This window comes from Palaemon carinicauda, chromosome 3 (assembly GCF_036898095.1).
Source record: "Palaemon carinicauda isolate YSFRI2023 chromosome 3, ASM3689809v2, whole genome shotgun sequence".
NCBI classification, from domain to species: domain Eukaryota; kingdom Metazoa; phylum Arthropoda; class Malacostraca; order Decapoda; family Palaemonidae; genus Palaemon; species Palaemon carinicauda.
In genome coordinates, this window is record NC_090727.1 from 121,082,677 (window position 1) to 121,102,018 (window position 19,342).

The following is a 19,342-nucleotide window of genomic DNA, read 5'->3' on the forward strand; positions in this document are numbered from 1 at the left end:
GCAGTGTACAACCCTATTGTTTATGCTATCAGTCATCCCAAATACAGAGCTGCTATGGAAAAGAAGATTCCATGCCTCTCATGCGCTACTGAAAGAGATGATGATGCCAGCAACGCCTCTGATGCCACGACAGTTGCATCTACCAATGAAAAGGAATAGAATTCTCCAGGAAATGTGCCATTAAGAAGCATTGAACTGCTTTATATATGATATGACGACGAAAAACAACTCATTGTCCCATTTCCGAAGCCAAAACGATGGCAACGATCGATTTCGATATCCAGATTTTATTGTTTTTCTTTTCATGAATACCTTAATAAATCCTTTGCATTAAGAAAGAATCAAAACATCTGTTTAATTTTCCTTATCTGACTTTTGATGTACACTCAAACTTGAGAGTAAAATATTTTATATAATAAGAATACAGGATGATTCATATACTAATTTACTCGGAAAAAAAGTATAATGAAAACCGTAGAAATATTATGTCATTTTCCAGACCATTCCAGTTATTCTTATATATCTTATGCTAATTGTCTACCTGTATGCAATAATCGACTTTTCTCTTTAATATTCCGAAAGATTTTTTGAAAGAGATTGAAACTACAATCACAGTAGATATATATATATATATATATATATATATATATATATATATATATATATATATATATATATATATATATATATATATATATATATATATATATATACTGTGTATATGAATATATATGTAAACAGAACCTTGCATCAACAATGTAAGGACCCTGTCTAGGGAAGAAGACCTTGCTGTGTTACTAAGAAATTGATTAGAATAAATTTGCCTATAATATAATTTTTTGGAATTAAAAGATCTGAGGCATCTTATATAGATTTAGGAAAGTGCCATATATTTTGCTTTAAAGATCATGAAATGAACTTGAAGATATATTGGGTTTTCTTATTATCAAAAATATTGCAGGAAACAGAAATCCTTTATATAATCGAATGGCAGGATTGAATATCATACTACATCAGAAGTATTATATGAGGATCATTCCAACCTATGCACCAACAACATCTCGTATAGAGGAAAAAAGGAAAACCTTTTATGAAGATTTGGAGAAATCTTTGAAACAACATGTCTCAATTTAAATTGGTTAATAGAAGAGAGGAGAATTAGCAGTAGGCACAAGAAATGACAGATGAGACATCCTTGTAGAATTTCCTGAAAGAAACAATCTAAAGATCATGAACACTTTATTTTTATGAAAGAAGCAACATAGAAAATTGACATGTAGAAACGCAAAGGGAGAAATAAAAAAGAAATAGATTTTATTTTCAGTGAAAAATTTAATCTATTTAAAGATGTTACAGTGTTACACGAGTTAAAATTAAGCAGCACAAATATAAGGGATTAATATTCTATTTGTCTTAATCTAAGGAAAGAGAAAAACTTATTTCAGAAAAGAAAATAAAACACTATTGTAGGAAGAAAAAAAATCTGATGATTTTAGTTAAGTAATATAATATAGGCTCTCCCAGATTCATGATGCAATAGAAGAAAGTGAAAACGAAATGGGCATTAATATAACAAAATTGTATTAGGATCAGCGCAAGCGATAGATGAAAAAGAACCCCCCCCCCCAAAAAAAAAAAGATATCAAGGAAAACTATTAAGAAACACCAAAAACGTAATAAAGAAAACAATGGCAATGGGGTTAAAGTCCAAGAGAGATGAAATAGAATTATCAGAACTATGCAAAACGACGTACTGGCCCAAATACCAAGACATTCGTAAACACAGTCAGATCAAAGTTACAGAAACACCAGGGAAAGGAAAAAGCATCATAGTAATGGAAAGAAGACTTGGAACAGGGTGCCTTCAGTTATTTGCTTTAAATGATGATGGAGGGGTAAAGATTGCAGAAGATTTTTATACAATGTTATAAATTAATGATATGAGAAATAATTTCGCCAATAAAAATTATTAAATGACTGAGTAAAGAAAGCATTAGAAGTTATAAAAAGAGGCAAAGCAGTAAAAGATGGTCTAATAATTGATTTAATAATAGACGGTGGAGGTTTCATCTCAGTTAATCTGTATACTCTACAGCTCTGAAAAGCTTTGTCATTATACTAATTCACAAAAAAGGAGGTAGAGAAGACCTGAAAAAATAATATCCAAGAAGTTTACTCTAAGTAATACATAAAATATTCACAAAGATCATATTAGGCTAAATAGAATGACATCTAGACTTTAGTCAATCAAGAAATGAGGCACGCTTTCGTAGAGGGTATTCAACAACTGACCATATCCATGTAATTAGCCAGGTAATGAAAAAGTGTACAACGTATGACAAACCGCTAAGTATGGCATTTATATACTATGAGAAACATTTTGATTCTGTCAAAACCTTAGAAATAATGGAAATCCTTCAAAGATAGGGGTTAAAAGAGTTGTGGATATCCATACGGGAAATACAACAATTCTAAAATTACATAAATATAATTATAAAATTCCCATTGAGGACGGAGTTAAACTGGGAAACCCCATCTCTCCTGAGTTATTCAGTGTGCCAAGAAGTAGTCTTTAAGACTTTAGATTGGAAATATGTAATCATTAACATTAGAGGGGTATATCTTAGCAACATAAGATTTGCAGATGACATAGTTCTGTTTGGTGAATCATGGGAGGAATTTCAAAATATGATAGATTTGAAAAGAGAAAGCAAAAATATTGGTCTGGAAATAAATATGAGTAAAACTAAACAAATGTTCAATGAAAATGTATGGAGACAACAAATAAGGGTTATGTGGGAGCCTCTAGAGATTGTTAATGAATGTATATACTTCGCACAGACAGTAATTGTTTCCTCAGGACATGGGACTGAAATTAAGAGAAGGCTAAGGATGGGATGGCGAGTTTTTGGTAAACGAAATGAGATTATGAATTGTAAAATGCCACTTTCTCTAAAAATAAAATTATTTAATCAGATAGTCCCACTAGCATTAATATATGTACCAGAAACTTATAGTCTTACTAAAGCTTTAGAACTTAAGCTAGTTATAACTCAAAGAGCAATAAGATATAAAGATGGTAATAACACTAGTAAACAGAAAATGAGCAACATGAATATGAGACCAAACTAAAGTAAAGAATATTCTAACAACATGTAAGAAAAAAAATATGGACATGGGCAGGATATAAGAAAATGACAGATAATGGGGATACAGAATAACAGATTGTAAATAAATCAGTAGAAGGAAGAAAAGACGAAGGCCTGATAAATTAGAAAAATTTGTTAATACAGAATGTCATAGAAAGACCATAAACAGACGGGAGTGAGAGTACATGTCTGATGTCTTTGTCCTGCAGTGGACTGGTAAAGTCTGAAGATGATGATGATGATGATATAAGCTTTATATGCTTATGGATATATATATATATATATATATATATATATATTTATATATATATAGATATAGATATATTACGGCTGAAGAATTACATACACTCCCGAGCTCCAGAACTTACATGTGTATATTACATAAGTCTGTTACACTTGAAAAAAGTGTAACAGAATATTATGTAACTGAGAATATTATGTAACTCCCAGACGGCAATATATAAAAAAACTGAATATCCAAAGGTCTCTTATGTAACACTCAAAACAAAGCTCGGTAATTACTTAGTAAAAACTATGTAAAAATAACCTCTTACTTCGGTTCTTAGTCAGGGATATAAGCAAAGCACTGTTAGGAAATATTGGTGATCGAAATAAAACACTCTTCACAACAATAAATATATTCTATAAAATGTTATAACACTCTGCCCTCGTAACTTTAAAAAAAAAGAGTAAGTCTAATTCGAGAATTTTCTTGCGCTTTCTAACCACGTGGAAATAAAAATTCTGTAATTCCTCGTGTTCAAACCTCGTGTGGGTCATACAGTATACCTAAACGAGATTACAGAAGACTTCGTAACAAAATACATGAAACAAAAAGTCAATTCTTAAAAATAATGTAAATTTACATATACTGAAATGAATGAAAATACAATTAAATGAAGGACGAAAGTCTTATGTAATTTACATACATTACTTAAACCTACATGAGTAGAACTCACCTTACGAGCTGGGTATACATCTCTTGAATACACAAATGAAATACATGGATAAAATATTTACTATCATACAAAAGCAGCTTCGTAAGAATATATGACATACATAACAGGAAATGCAGCCATTTTAGGTCCGCTGCAGGACAAAGACCTCAGACCTTTCCTTGTTCTTGTTGAGTTTGGCCATTTCATCACCACGCTGTCCAATGCTGATTTCTGATTTTGGGAGACTTTTGTCTGATTGCTCACAGTAAACCAACCTAGTATTGGTGGCCCTAACTAGTACAGTTTAGTTGATTATAACAATACACAAACTCTCACCACTTTAAGGTTGAGGAAAGAAGTGGAGTCATACCAAACCAGTACAACTGAGGTACATGAAATTTTTCAAACCGCAGCCATGCATTTACGGTCTGCTCTTAAATATCCTGAAAACAGGAACCATTGACCATATCTCACAGAAAGACTTAATGAAAGTGCGTGTAACTCACCACCAGAGGCTAAACAGTTTCTTTTTGCTAAAGTCCAACCAGGCAAATTGAAATATAGGTTGACTTGTACGCTCAAGATATGGAGCATGGTGTTAGTCGTAGTTCTCAAGTTCCACCAAAACACATTTTGTTTCCATGTGTAGTGAAGGACTGGGACGACTGAATTTATTCAGATGCTGAACAAGCTAGGCCATGGTGTAGCATACATGATTGAGGAAATGAAACTGCATTGTGACTGAGGTAAGTCTCTGCAGCCAATGGGATTGTTGCTGTTCCAGAGCATATTCATCCTCAAGAGTTTATGACAGTCGCATGGGATAACATTAACAGAATGGAGAAGACAATGACTTGAGAAGGAACTTTACACAGAGTAAACAGCATTGCAGTACAATGTAGAGTCTTTGGACCATGGTCAGTGAAAGAACAAGAACCTGGCATTCCCCTATCCAAGCAACAAAGCCTAAATGTGGAAAACATCCCATTGCCCTTTTACATATCTGGGGAGAGGATGGGTCCACATAGCTTGAAGACGGTCGAAGTTGACCGTTCAGATGTCATCAAAACTGCCCTGCACAAGGACCTTATGTGGTTCCTTGTTCGTCAAGTTGCCACATCTGAACAAAATGTCATTAGTTGGACTGGATTTAACATTGTCCCAAGCGATGGTAACCATAACTTTGAGGATATTATTATTTACCTTCCAACCATGAATGCACCTGATAAAGACATATCAACTGTAAATGAAATCCTGAACCATTCTCAACAGATCTGAGATTCTTAAACTTGAGGAAATAGTGTTTGTATGTGACAAGGGTCTGTATGCAAAAATTACAGAGACAATTTGAAAACATCCAAATCAATACCAGAATGCCACCTTGTGAAAGGAGCCTTTCACATGGTATTCAATTTCCTGTCAACTATTAGCAAAGGTTTCCAGGATGGTGGCTGTAGAAGCATTCTCATTGAAGCAGGGTCATTGCTGAAGGTTTCATTACCAGTGTACTGAAGGGTAGACAGTATAACAGAGGTGTCAGATGCCATAAATGCAGTATATGTGCAAAGCTCTGCTACAGTTGGCATGGTGGTAGTTACTGCTTTGGATATAAGGAAACCACCCAGAACTCAAAACAGCTGTGTAAATTGGACTAGAAGGGATATGTGATCTCCATGATGTCATATCTAATCAAACCTATGAAGAAACTGTGTAGAATGAGCAGGTTCTGGATCTACTACATCACTTCTCATCTTTTCTGGATAAGCTTAAACACAACAACAGTCCAATATCTAAATAATAGATGAGCTATCTCGATATGGTAGTTGTGCTTCTGTATCTCATCTGAGCTTCCAGGGAAGAAAATTGGCATTTACACTTGGCATGTATTCCCTGTTGTTTTTGCATATGATAAAATCAACTACACAAGTTTTCTTCCGTATTACCATACTGAAATATCTTGGCTACCAGAGAGTCATCCCAGCATTCATCATGCATTTTAAGAGGGTCAATTTTCTGTTCAGATAGGTTCACAAAATACCTGTGAATCAGGCAATTAAAAAAACGATCACCAAAGACATCAAAATCCTAGGAGGAACTTGTCGCTCTAGTTTGAATACTGCTGTGCTAAGATGCCATCTCATAACAGAATACTGAAGCAGTTACATCAATCTTCTGAGAGATATGTTTCTCATTAACCAGTCACATCTTGAATATGCCGAGTTGCAGCAGTTTTGGACTTTGAAGGACGAGACTGCTGTTTCTGGGATTGTCAGCCTGATTGATAGTTTAATGATCGGGTTTAAAAAGTCCGAAGACCTGATAAACATCAGCAATGCTACTGTTTCTCCTGAATCTTTTGCCAAAGATTTACTGTCGGCAAACGTACATGGTAAATAGGCATACTTGTTATTTAAAGCAGTCAGTCTGGAACCTGATGTACCGGAGCTTAAATTTAATGACTTCATTCCAAAGATGAAGCTGAGTACTTTCATAAACAGGAAGAAAACTACACTAGTCATCTCCAAGACAAGGAAAGAAATAATTTTCCAAGCAACATCTAACTTGTTTGGAAACCTGCTATTGATGGCTCAGGGGAAGAAACTTGACACACTGGGACCAGTTCCCCGATTTATGACCATTGCAGTTGGTATACCAAGGAAGACTAGCAAATCAGTGCATCCCAAAGCATTGGAAAAAAGGCTTTACCTACAAAAGTGATACCACCAAATTCTGCCTGTATAATAGATGGAATGACCCTTGTACACAAGACAAAGTGTAAACTTAACTATTTGGTAACATTGCATCTCTGTAACATGGCCTTGTAGGTGTTGCGGCTAAGACATAAGAAATGTGGGAGACGAGCATAATTAGAGAGATTAATCTGTTTCTTTTCAACAGTTTTTAATTAAACAAAGAAAATCTTCACAAAGAGTACTGAGCACGATTATTTGAACAGTTACTTTAGTAATGCAATTTCACTGGAATTGTTGAAAGTCACAATACATCAAGTTGAATAATGGGGAGGAATACAGAAAGGGATAGTTAAGGATGTTATCAGGATATGACTACATTCAATACTACAAAATTCGATAAGGCCAGGATCGGCCTATTCCGGCTGAACTTTCATCTTCGTTGAATCTTCTTAAGCTTGACCTGGGGTGTGTGGCACCCAGGGGATCCAGCTCTGTTTGGTCACGTGAATGCTGTTGTATAACAGCAACAGTTGCTATGTTCGCCAATGTGTCCTCTCTGCTGCAGGCCCTGTGGGAAAGAGATTTGACTCAACAATATGACAGATCATCCAAAAATGGAGCCAACCGGATACAGCTCTTGGCTAATGTTGATTTAGTAACTCAGAATCGAGGTTACAAAGCAACGTTTTTGTGCATGCAGTAGTCCGTTATCATTTGTTTCATTGCCCAAATACTTTGACTTACACAAATATTTCCTCTCTTTGATATCTCTCATATTCCCAAAATTGATGAATGAAGCCTTTTGGTCAACAAACACTAATGTATTGATACATACTGGAAAATATCCATCAATGATGTTGAACGAGAAGGGAGGTAAACCACAACAGGAGTTATTCAGTTGAAAAATATCACATGCAAACGGAGTGTTTTGTAATGGACCAAGTTTTGCACAAACAATTAAAACAAGAAAGTTCTATACGGTTCCTTGAGCATGAGTGGAGTATGGTTCAAATTGCCGCAAGAATAGAGATCAAATCTTGTCTAAGTACTTTGCTCCATAGAAGAAGAACCAGACGCGCATCTTATCCTACATGCAGCTCATGCCACAGCCTAAGAATACAAATCCCTCATTTTTGAGGTAGACAACACTGGTGTACTTGTGCTCTCACTTGCCATAGGTAGTGACGTAAAGGCAGCAATGTACATCAAAGGCGGTACCCATGCTAAGATGGAATACACTGATGTCAAAAAAATGTCAGCCTTCCATCTATAATGCATCACTATATATTCATGCATTTACTGTATGTGACAGTGTCGTTGCATTAGCTGGTCGTGGAAAATTTTATGAACTGAATATATTGAAAAGCGATATTGATGCACAAGCCATTTTCAAACAAATAGGAAGAAAATGACTGTATCTGAGGAACTATAAGGTAAAATAGAAGCATTTACCTGCTAAATGCATGCTGCAAAAACAAACATACAGTGTGAATGATCTTTGCTATCACCTTTTTGATGCAAAAAAGGCTCAGATCGATCCCCACCAGCTTCCACTCTATTCAAGTGCCCTTCAGAAGCACACTTTGAGAGACAACTACCAGGCTGCAAATTGAGAAGTCTTGAAACTCTCCCAACCATCTACTCACCACATAATCATGGATGGAATCTTAACTCTGGATAAGGCAACAAGGAAGAGTTGCCGATCGACTGGTCAGATGGAACACCAGCACCAAAAGCAGTTATGTTGCTTATCTCTTGTAACTGCTTTTGGTCATGCCAACTTTTGAAGTGAACTTGCGTGGCCAACAATCTAAAGTGTTCTAGATTATGCTGATTGAAAACCTGCAACAATGAGCTACCCCATGATGATGAAGAGCCACTAATTATGGATATAGATGTGAACGGCGATGATGAGTTGTACTTTGAATGAATATTAGCCCTAAAAATAAACAGTTTGAATCTACTATTTCAGTTGGTTTCCACAATGCAATGTTAACATAATATCAACTTCATGATTTATAATTTTCATATAACTCTGCTGATGTTGCTTTTGGCAATGATGATGGTGATGGAAAGGATGATGAGAGTGAGGATTATGATGATGTGTTTGTTGGTCATGTAGTATATATTTATGGTAGTGTATATGTTGATTGTGATATGAATTACAATATGATTATGATGATGGCAATGAGGATGAAGATGGTGATCTCGATGATTGCAGTGTTGATGATGATGATGATCTCAATGGCGTAGATGAAGTTGGTGGTGTTGATAAGGAGCTTGTTCCCTCAAACAAAATAAAGTTATACATCTCATGTATGCTTGATTTCAGATATATACCAGTTTATGTTATTTGCATTATTTTCCTCAATTTTGGTCCAATATGAATATCTGATGTACCAAAGGAAAGCTGAAATACTGTTCTTTCTGATAAAATATAGCTGATAAACGATATAGAAGCATATAACAGTCAAAAACAATTATAGCTATCAATTTTAGGGGATTTATCAAGTGTTATTTGATCTTTTCAGGTTGCCCTCCCTGAAAGCACTGTAACTCTTCTTATTTTCAATGGATTTTTACCCTATAACTTGTTTGGTAATTCAGAGATACCAAGCTTTTATTTGGAATCAAAAATATACAGTGGAAGGTGATTAAATTCCAATTACAAGAAATGGAGACTTTTGATAAAGTTAGGTTTTTCTGATTTAACCTATTTGGAGCAGCGGTGGCCAACCGGTGGTCCGTGGACCCCTGGTGGTCCGTGACGAAAATTTTAGTGGTCTGCAGAAAAATTTGGATATTATTTCAATTTTCGTTTTTTTAATCCTCTTCAGGAAACCCTGATACAATTTCCACAGAAGACAGAGAACCCAGTGTTGCAAATTTATCATTTTAGGCAGATTTAACATTAAAAATTTGAATCCGGCTTTCACCAGAAAAGAACAGAATTAATTAACTAACAAGTAATATTAATTAGAATAAATTAAACATCATAAATGAATTTTTCCTGATGAAGTTTAGGCCTACATAAAACGGAACATACTCTATCTGTTTCATAACCGTATCGAATACAGTTACCTACCTTCCCTGTTTCAGCAGTAGCCGTGCAACAGTTTCATGTGAAACTTGTCAAACATGATGGGTAACTGCTGCTCAAATTACCAATTCTTCCTTTATGTTTTGGCTCTCAGATTCAAATAAAATAGAATATAATAGACCCATAATTAGTAAGGAAAAGCAAGCTGACATTTTGTATTGCTTTAGTAAAACCAAAGATAGAATAACTATTGATAATATTAATACTTCAATTAAACGTGACCTAATCAATGAATGACAGCATCCCCAGTCCTTGTCAAGCACCTTTAGAAAAAACATTTGAAATGGAGTTGAAAAGAAATGATGAAACTTGGATTTATTTAAGATCCTGTTATTGTGTGTTCTGAAAGTCCTTTGCAATCAAAACACTCAGACTAATGAAACCGCATAATATTTTCAAAGAATGCAGTGAAATATGCAAAACAAAGTAGGTGCTTTAAAAGATTGTTTGCTTAAGACATCATTATTAAAGGCTTCTTGTCTGATAGCACTTCATTCAACAGCACTTACAGTCATTGACATATTTTTGGGTTGTAACACAGAGAAAGAAGATCCCAGGGATGGCAATTTGCGGATGATAGATCCGTTTCTAGCAACCATTAAAAATAACATTAAACATTTAAGCGTGAATGAAAAAGAAATACTCATCGATCTAATATATTCTCAAAAATCTAAATTCCAGTCATCCTTATCAAGACCTCATTTTTGGCTCTCCATAAAATGTGAAAACTCTTTACTCAGTGAAAGCCAAGGAATTTTTATCAAATTTTAACAACATATTTGTGTGAAAAGATATTCATATCTGTCACAGCAATTAAGACTCGCTACCGATCTCGGAATGACATAAAATTTTGCACTAACATAATTGAAGCTTACTTCAAATAAGAATTAGTAAATATCTCACTAAAATTGTGTAATAAACTTGAAATTTACATTTTTTTTAATAATTAAACTTGAACTTTATATGAAATACTTGCATTTAATATTAATACATCAAGAGTTCTCTGTTTGTTATTACCTTCGCCAACTTCTTTGCGGCGAAGGTTATATTTTGATAGGTGTACGTGTGTATGTCTGTGTTCGTGGTTGTGATTTGCATAATTCGAAAACTATTTAACCGAATCTCATAAAATGTTGTGGGATGATTGCCATGATCGAAGAACATTTTAATGACATTTAGGGAGTGATTGGGTCAAAAGTCAAAGTCGATGTCACGAAATGGTAAAAAACGAATCACGAAGCTCAAAAACTATTTGACCTAATCTCATAGATTTTGGTGGACAGACTGGCCATGTTCCAAGGATAATTTATGTAGAATTTGGAGTGATTGGGTTCAACGGTCATAGCGAAAGTCTCGAAAAGGTAAAAAAATGTCTTTTTGCTACATCGTGGTCCGTTATCCGATTTTCGTAAAACTAGTGTCAAAATGTGCATAATTCAATTGCCTATCTTGTGATATGCAACATAATATAGTGATGCCATTACTCTTGTTTGTGTATTTATTTGTTTGCATGTCTATCTGTGTGTTTGTGATTCGCATAACTCAAAAACTATTTAACTGAGTCTCATGAAATTTGGTGTAATGCTTGATCGTGAACCAAGGACAATTCGATTAGATCTAGGGAGTGATTGGGTTAAAAGATAATGCAATGGCCAATTTTCATCTGATTTGCATGAAACTAGTGCCAAATGTGCACATTTCAATTTGCTATCTTATGATTGTTTTGGGATCAAATACCCACATCATCAGCAGGTGTTTTTTTTCGTGACAAAATGGCGGTGTTGAAGTTATGGGCTCTACCGAGTGCCCGTTCTAGTTATTTAAGTATATTTACCTTCTTTAAAAATGCATGCTAGTGGTCCGCCAAATTTAGAATTATGCATTTAGTGTTCCATGAAGTTTGAAAGGTTGGCTACTGCTGATTTGGAGAATTTGACAGTGTCTGTATTCGATGATCATTTTGAGCATGAAATCTACCGGTTCTAAAATGCTACCAGATATGAATAAAATCCTGAATAACAGGCCTTTTATACGCTACCAATGAACCATTTATCACCCAATTGACTGCAATGGACCTCTGTACCTGACGGTGTTAATGTTTGGTTCGGAAACGTAGGCTTGAAGAAAACAAAAATGAGAATGTTGAGGTCGATTATGGGAGTATCACTGATTGATAGATTGAAAAATGATGAAATAAGAAGATTGGAAGGAATAGTTAGGATCACGGAGATGACAAGAGTATCACGACTGAGATGGTGTGGGCATGTTTTGAGAATGGACTATGGCCAAGGAGTGAGGAAGGCTTTGTAGATATCTGTTAGGGCGGTGTTGTGGTTGGGGATCGAGTGAGAGGCAAAGAATTATGCTGGGATCACACATTCATGTATCTTGCTCCCGTTTGCTCCCGTAAGCCGAAATTGCCTCTTATTTTGCTCTGTGGGGGAGAGTAGGCCTATAGGCCGTATGAGGTAGACGTACGTCTGCCGAGAACCACTGCAACGCCCGTCTTTTGTAAGTACGTTTGTGTTTATGTTCAACATACGCATGTTCCTGTTAGCAGCCGGTTTGACTTGTGAATAGGTACGTCACTGTACGGTCGAACAATGGGGCCAACCCGTCATACCAACACAGTTAAACATACAGCATGTGATGTTTTTAGTTGTTATAGTAGTAGAGACAAATTCTAATTTCCTTTTTAGATAAATATCTGGGCTCAATCCACAAGCTAAAATGGTTATTGTAAACAATTTTGGCTAAATAATTTTCAGTTGTATATTTCTTTAAATTTTAGACATAAATAAAACAAAATCTTTTAAAACTTCATGTTATACAGCAAAGAATAAAGAATAAAACTCTCTCTCTCTCTCTCTCTCTCTCTCTCTCTCTCTCACAGTAGTAAAATTAACCTTGGAGAAATATAACCGAGATATAATCTGTCTTTACTGGCAAAGACTTCTGATTATCTGTCAAAGAACTTAATCTCTTCCCACCAGCGTGTCAAACCATTAAATGCTTATAGTGAGGTGGAGGAAAAGGGTTGAACTACTGGATAATCAGTCTACCGTATACTGTTAATGGCTTTGAGGTTTTCTGATTATTTTGTCAAAGAATTGAAGAATTTCGTAGGATCTTTTGATGACAGCCTTGAAGGGCATTAGAGCCAATCTGAATATATAATACCATTTAATTAAATAGGAGTCGGCGACTCTTGACAAAAGGCCCGTATTTGGCCCAACCTTCGTTTTAATTCAAACGAGTTCTTGTGTATTGACTATTTCCAGAAATATACTCGAGATATTCATTTCAATAGTCTTTTATTATTACTTGCATTATTTATTTACTTTTACTTATTTGTATTTTTTTATTCTTACATTTCAAGTATCATTACTTGTAATATGATATTGACTATTTTTTGTAATATATTTTACATGTTTAATTTCGTGTGGTGTTATTATTACTTTCATAGTGTATGTGATTTAATAATACATGCAGTAGCACAAACAATAGTGGCAGAAGAGAATTCGTTATGGGAAAATACACAACATTGTGACGAAAGTATACAACATACAAAATTAGATGCATGTTACTGAACTATTAATTAAATAATCTTGCGGCCCTTGGTCTGACATTTTCAATGTGTTCCGCTCGTATGTCGATCAGAAATGTTGCCAAATGCAAGGTCTTTAGACCTTGGCCAGATGTACCCAGTGAAACTCCCTAATTAAAGATTTACCCACCATAAACGTGGCATGTTTATGTCTTACTTACAAGCTACCGTCAGCAGGCCGCCAAACCCACCAAATTTCTTCTCTTGCTCATATACGGGCACAACGTTGATTTGTATCCAATCGGATACCGGACGGTATATAGGCCACTCAAAAAAAAAAAAAAAAAAAAAAAAAAAAAACGTGGTGCTACACACCAGATATACCGAAATCCCAGGTTTTACCTCCCAAGCCTGAAAGTTTGATGTGTTTGATTGCCAACTACCATTGAATTCTCTTACGGGAGAAAACGGAAGCGAGATACGGGAATGTGGGATCCCAGCATTAGGTAGAAAGTTAAGTTGAAGGATAGTAGAAGGAGAAAAAGTTTTGCGGAAGAGGATACCTTTGATAGAAGGCATTCGGAGGACACATCAGGTAACCGACCCCTATTATAGGGAAAGAAAATATACAGCATATGTATGTGAGTGTGTATGTGTGTAGAATATTTGGACGGTCTTTCGTACATTTACTCGTCTGCAATTTTTTTCCGAAATACGATCGTTATTTTCTCATGAATCAGAGAGCTACTTAGGAAAGTCTTTTAATATTTCCGTGTATTCCTTGAGCTTCTTTGCTAATTTTCCGGTTAAGGGTAAAGTGATTCTCGGAGTATATAAGGTGATTGGTCGCTGAGGAAGCCACTCACAGCCCTGGCAGTATCTCGAACAGACAAGTGATCTGTCGTTCGTGCAACTGCTACGTGTTCTACCGATTCATCGTAACTCTTCATCAAGGTAAGGAGAGAGCGTGAAATGGAGTATAGGGTAAAAAGAGGCTAAAATTTGTTAAAGTTCCTCAATCTATCTTTTACCTCTATTTCTTCACTTTTTAAACATAATTCTCCTTTGTTCAACATATTTTATAATACAAAAAACACTATTCAGCGTATATATATATATATATATATATATATATATATATATATATATATATACACATATATATGTATATATATATATATATATATATATATATATATATATATATATATATACATATATATATATATATATATATATATATATATACATATATAGATATTTATATGTATATCATATATATTTATATCTAACATATATATATATATATATTTCATATATATATATATATATATATATACATTGTTATTTTTTCTGTTTCCAAGCAATTCCTTTCAAATTTATCTTTGCTTATCTATTGTGCAATGTATAACATCAATGTTTCAGTGCTTTGGTTGTTCAATATAAAAAAAGGTGATTTATCTTTAGAAACCTAAACTTAACGCTTTGATTTTAAATGATAATCCACGTAAGACTTGCATGGCGTACACAGAGGCGCTGCATTCTCAAAAGTATTTCCTCATAACTTTGATGATCCTTAGAATTACTCGCACATGAAATCTTAGATTATTTTCAAGATAGCCAAATGATTTTCACGTTTACAAGGAAGTCATGGAGTAATGAAATGTACATATCTTTTTGCTTACTTTCTTACAATCTTTGACCGCTGTAGTCCAAGCATGATTCTAATATTCGATGTTCATCGGTCATTGTAATTTTGAAATAGTTGACTATTTAAAGGGTTGTGGTAACTCATTGGGAATGTTCCTGTTTGACCATCTATTGGACGACAGTTTGAGACCCGCTCGAGTGTGATGGTTTCTTGTGTGTGCAGCATCACAATCTTTTTAAGCTAGGTGTGGGGGGATGGTGATCGGGTTGGGTGACCCAACTGGTCTACTCCATGAATCTTCAACAGCCATTGCCTGGCCCTCCTGATCTTAGGTTGATGAAGAGGGTTTTATGTGTTGATCATTATATGTATACACTGTATGCCCAATCTCTAGGACATTGTCCTGTCCCTTGCCCCTCTCATTCATGCTCAACCTTTAAACCATTAAAAAGCGAAAATACTTTCATTACAGTCCCATATTGTTCATACTGAACTCCCAAGTATTGTTAATTTTATTTTGGTTGTGCGCTTTTCATTTTCAGAGTAGTCGTAGCTAAAAATATTCAATCTTCACTTATATAAATTGTGATCAGGAAAGAGCCAAATATATTTTGAATTTTTATTTTCTTGCAAATAGAAAGCTATTACTGCCTAATATATCTGAAAGGAATGTTTTCCTGTAAAAGGGTTAAAATCTTGAAGCTCGTCTGCTACAATAGTGTCGCGAAGAAGTCTCAGAATCTGTATCAAAATAAAAAATTGTACTTTCTTCCATTTGTTACTGATTGTACAAATTTGAAATATTCACAAGTAGAAAGAAAAGCCTTGAATTGCCATCTTTGATGACTTATGAGACTGCTCGATTGATTACACCTGAGTTTGGAACATTTTACGTTAGGGTAAACGTCTTTTACTGGGGGGTGGGGCGGTGATGCTGACCACAAGGCAGTAAATTGATGTACAACATTATTTAAACGTAGATACAGCAGTTAGATATCATTATCTAAACCAACTTATAGACATATTGTCTTACATTCCACACATTTTTCTTTTTGGATAATGAATATATTTAATTACAAACTATGGTCATCCGAAAATGTTATATGCAACGCCTAATATGTAATTTTTACATATCCAAATTTGAAAATTATCTTTGAATCTTTCTCATTCTTTTTTTTTTTTGCTAATACTAATTTTTATCAAATTTCATCCTGTTTTTTTTTGTTTTATTGCAGATGGGATACTGGGAGGATCCTACTAACATGGCCAGTAGCGGTATGCCCTCAACAAACCCCTACGGGAACTACACCGTAGTTGACACGGTGCCCCATGACCTCCTTTATATGGTTGATACCCACTGGTACCAGTTTCCTCCTATGAACCCTCTTTGGTATAATCTGATCGCATTTTGGATGGTCGTCATGGGCTCCCTTGCCATTGGTGGTAACTTCGTTGTCATCTGGGTCTTCATGTGCACCAAGTCTCTCCGATCTCCTGCTAATATGTACGTCGTGAATTTGGCTCTATCCGACTTTGGAATGATGTTTTGCATGTGCCCACCAATTCTAGTCAACTGCTATTACCAGACGTGGGCTTTCAGCGATGTCGCCTGCCACATATATGGAATGTTGGGTTCAGTCTTCGGAACTGCCTCTATTTGGTCGATGGTCTTTATCACTTTAGATCGTTACAATGTCATCGTCAAGGGTCTTTCAGGACAGCCCTTGACTGTCAATGGCGCTTTACTGCGAATTTTCATTGTATGGGCACAAACATTATTCTGGGGTGTTCTTCCTCTCTTTGGCTTATGTAGGTATGTTCCTGAAGGCAACATGACCGCCTGCGGTACTGATTACCTCTCTGAAGATATTTATAGTCAAGTATACCTGTATCTTTATGCCGCAGATTGCTACATCCTTCCTCTATTCTTGATTATCTTTTGCTATACATTCATCATGAAAGCTGTTTTCAACCATGAAAAACAAATGCGGGAACAAGCTAAAAAAATGGGTGTAAAGTCCCTGAGAAATGACCCAGAAGCTAAAAAGACTTCAAGCGAATGCCGTCTTGCTAAGGTTGCCCTAACGACTGTGTCCCTATGGTTTATTGCTTGGACTCCTTACTTTGTCATCAATATGGCAGGTCTTCTATACAAGCCTATGGTCACTCCTCTGTTTTCCATTTGGGGTTCAGTCTTTGCTAAGGCCAATGCAGTGTACAACCCTATTGTTTATGCTATCAGTCATCCCAAATACAGAGCCGCTATGGAAAAGAAGATTCCATGCCTCTCATGCACTACTGAAAGAGATGATGATGCCAGCAACGCATCTGATGCCACGACAGTTGCATCTACCAATGAAAAGGAATAGAAATCTCCAGGAAATGAGCCATTAAGAAGCATTGAACTGCTTTATATATGATATGACGACGAAAAACAACTCATTGTCCCATTTCCGAAGCCAATACGATTGCAACGATCGATTTAGATATCCAGATTTTATTGTTTTTCTTTTCATGAATACCTTAATAAATCCTTTGCATTAAGAAAGAATCAAAACATCTGTTTAATTTTCCCTAACTGACTTATGATGTACACTCAAACTTGAGAGTAAAATATTTTATATAATAAGAATACAAGCTGACTCATATACTAATTTACTCGGAAAAAAAAGTATAATGAAAACCGTAGAAATATTATGTCATTTGTTCAGACTATTCCAGTTATTCTTATGTATATTATGCTAATTGTCTACCTGTATACAATAATCGACTTTTCTCTTTAATATTCGGAAAGATTTTCAAAAGAGATTGAAACTACAACCACAATATATATATATATATATATATATATATATATATATATATATATATATATATATATATATATATATATATATACATACATATATATATATATATATATATATATATATATATATATATATATATATATATACTGTGAATATGAATATATATTTAAACAGAACCTTGCATCATACAATGTAAGGACCCTGTCTAGGGAAGAAGACCTTGCTGTGTTACTAAGAAATTGATTAGAATAAATTTGCATATAATATAATTTGGGGAAATTAGAAGATCTGAGGCATCCTATATAGATTTAAAAAAAGGGCCATATATTTAGCTTTAAAGAATATGAAATGAACAAAGATATATTGGATTTTCTTGATATAAAATATCTTGCAGGAAAAGGAAATCTTTTATATTAGTTATCGAATAGCAGGATTGAATATCAAACTAGATCAGAAGTATTATCTGAGGATCATTCCAACCTATGCACCAACAACATCCCGTATAGAGGAAAAAATGAAAACCTTTTATGAAGATCTGGAGAAATCTTTGAAACAACATGTCTCAATTTAAAGTTGGTTAATAGAAGAGAGGAGAATTTGCAGTAGGCACAAGATATAACAGATGAGACATCCTTGTAGAATTTCCTGAAAGAAACAATCTAAAGATCATGAACACCTTTTTTTTTTATGAAAGAAGCAACATAAAAAAAAATTACATGTAGAAACCCAAATGGAGAAATAGAAAAGAAAGATTTTATTTTCAGTGAAAAATTTAATCTTTTTAAAGATTTTACAGTGTTACACGAGTTAAAATTAAGCTGCACAAAATTAAGATAAGTAATATTCTATTCGTCTAAATATAAGGAAAGAAAAAGAAAAAACTTATTTCAGAAAAGAAAATAAACACTATTGTAGGAAGAAAAAATCAGATGATTTTAGTTAAGTAATATAAAATAGGCTCTCCCAAATACATGATTCAATAGAAGAAAGTGAAGACGAAATTGGCATTGATTTAAAAAAATGTATTGGGATCAGAGGAAGAGATAGATGAAAAAGTTCCCCCCCCCCAAAAAAAAAAAAAAAGATCAAGGAAAACTATTAAGAAACACCAAAAACTTAATAAAGAAAACATTGGTAATGGGGTTAAAGTCCAAGAGAGGTGAAATAGAATTATCAGAACTATCAAAAACGACGTTCTGACTCAAATACCAAGACTTTCGTAAACACAGTCAGATCAAAGTTACGGAAACACCAGGGAAAGTAAAAAGCATCATAGTAATGGAAAGAAGACTTGGAACAGGGTGCCTACAGTTATTTGCTTTAAATGATGATGGAGGGGTAAAGATTGCAGAGGATTTTTATACAATGTTATAAATTAATGATATGAGAAATAATTTCGCCAATAAAAATGATGAAATGACTGAGTAAAGAAAGCATTTGAAGTTATGAAAAGA

General features: G+C 34.6%; 2 protein-coding genes across 2 annotated transcripts in view; both read left to right on the forward strand.

Moving 5' to 3' along the window:
* Positions 1 to 347, forward strand: part of LOC137638447 (rhodopsin-like) — a 3,093-nt gene extending 2,746 nt beyond the window's left edge. The window contains exon 2 of the mRNA XM_068370518.1: positions 1 to 347. This exon is cut by the window's left edge and continues 975 nt beyond it. Within this exon, the coding sequence (XP_068226619.1) occupies positions 1 to 159 (159 nt within the window). The 3' untranslated portion in view covers positions 160 to 347.
* A 13,933-nt stretch (positions 348 to 14,280) lies between these two features.
* On the forward strand, positions 14,281 to 17,615 carry LOC137638449 (rhodopsin-like). Its single transcript, XM_068370519.1, has 2 exons — positions 14,281 to 14,381; positions 16,314 to 17,615. The coding sequence occupies exon 2, from the start codon at positions 16,314 to 16,316 to the stop codon at positions 17,445 to 17,447; it is 1,134 nt and encodes a 377-aa protein (XP_068226620.1). The 5' UTR covers positions 14,281 to 14,381; the 3' UTR covers positions 17,448 to 17,615.
* The last annotated feature ends 1,727 nt before the right edge of the window (positions 17,616 to 19,342 follow it).

Excerpts from the sequence above, each read along its gene's own strand:
- LOC137638449 (XM_068370519.1), top strand. The coding sequence starts at position 16,314 with ATGGGATACTGGGAGGATCCTACTAACATGGCCAGTAGCGGTATGCCC.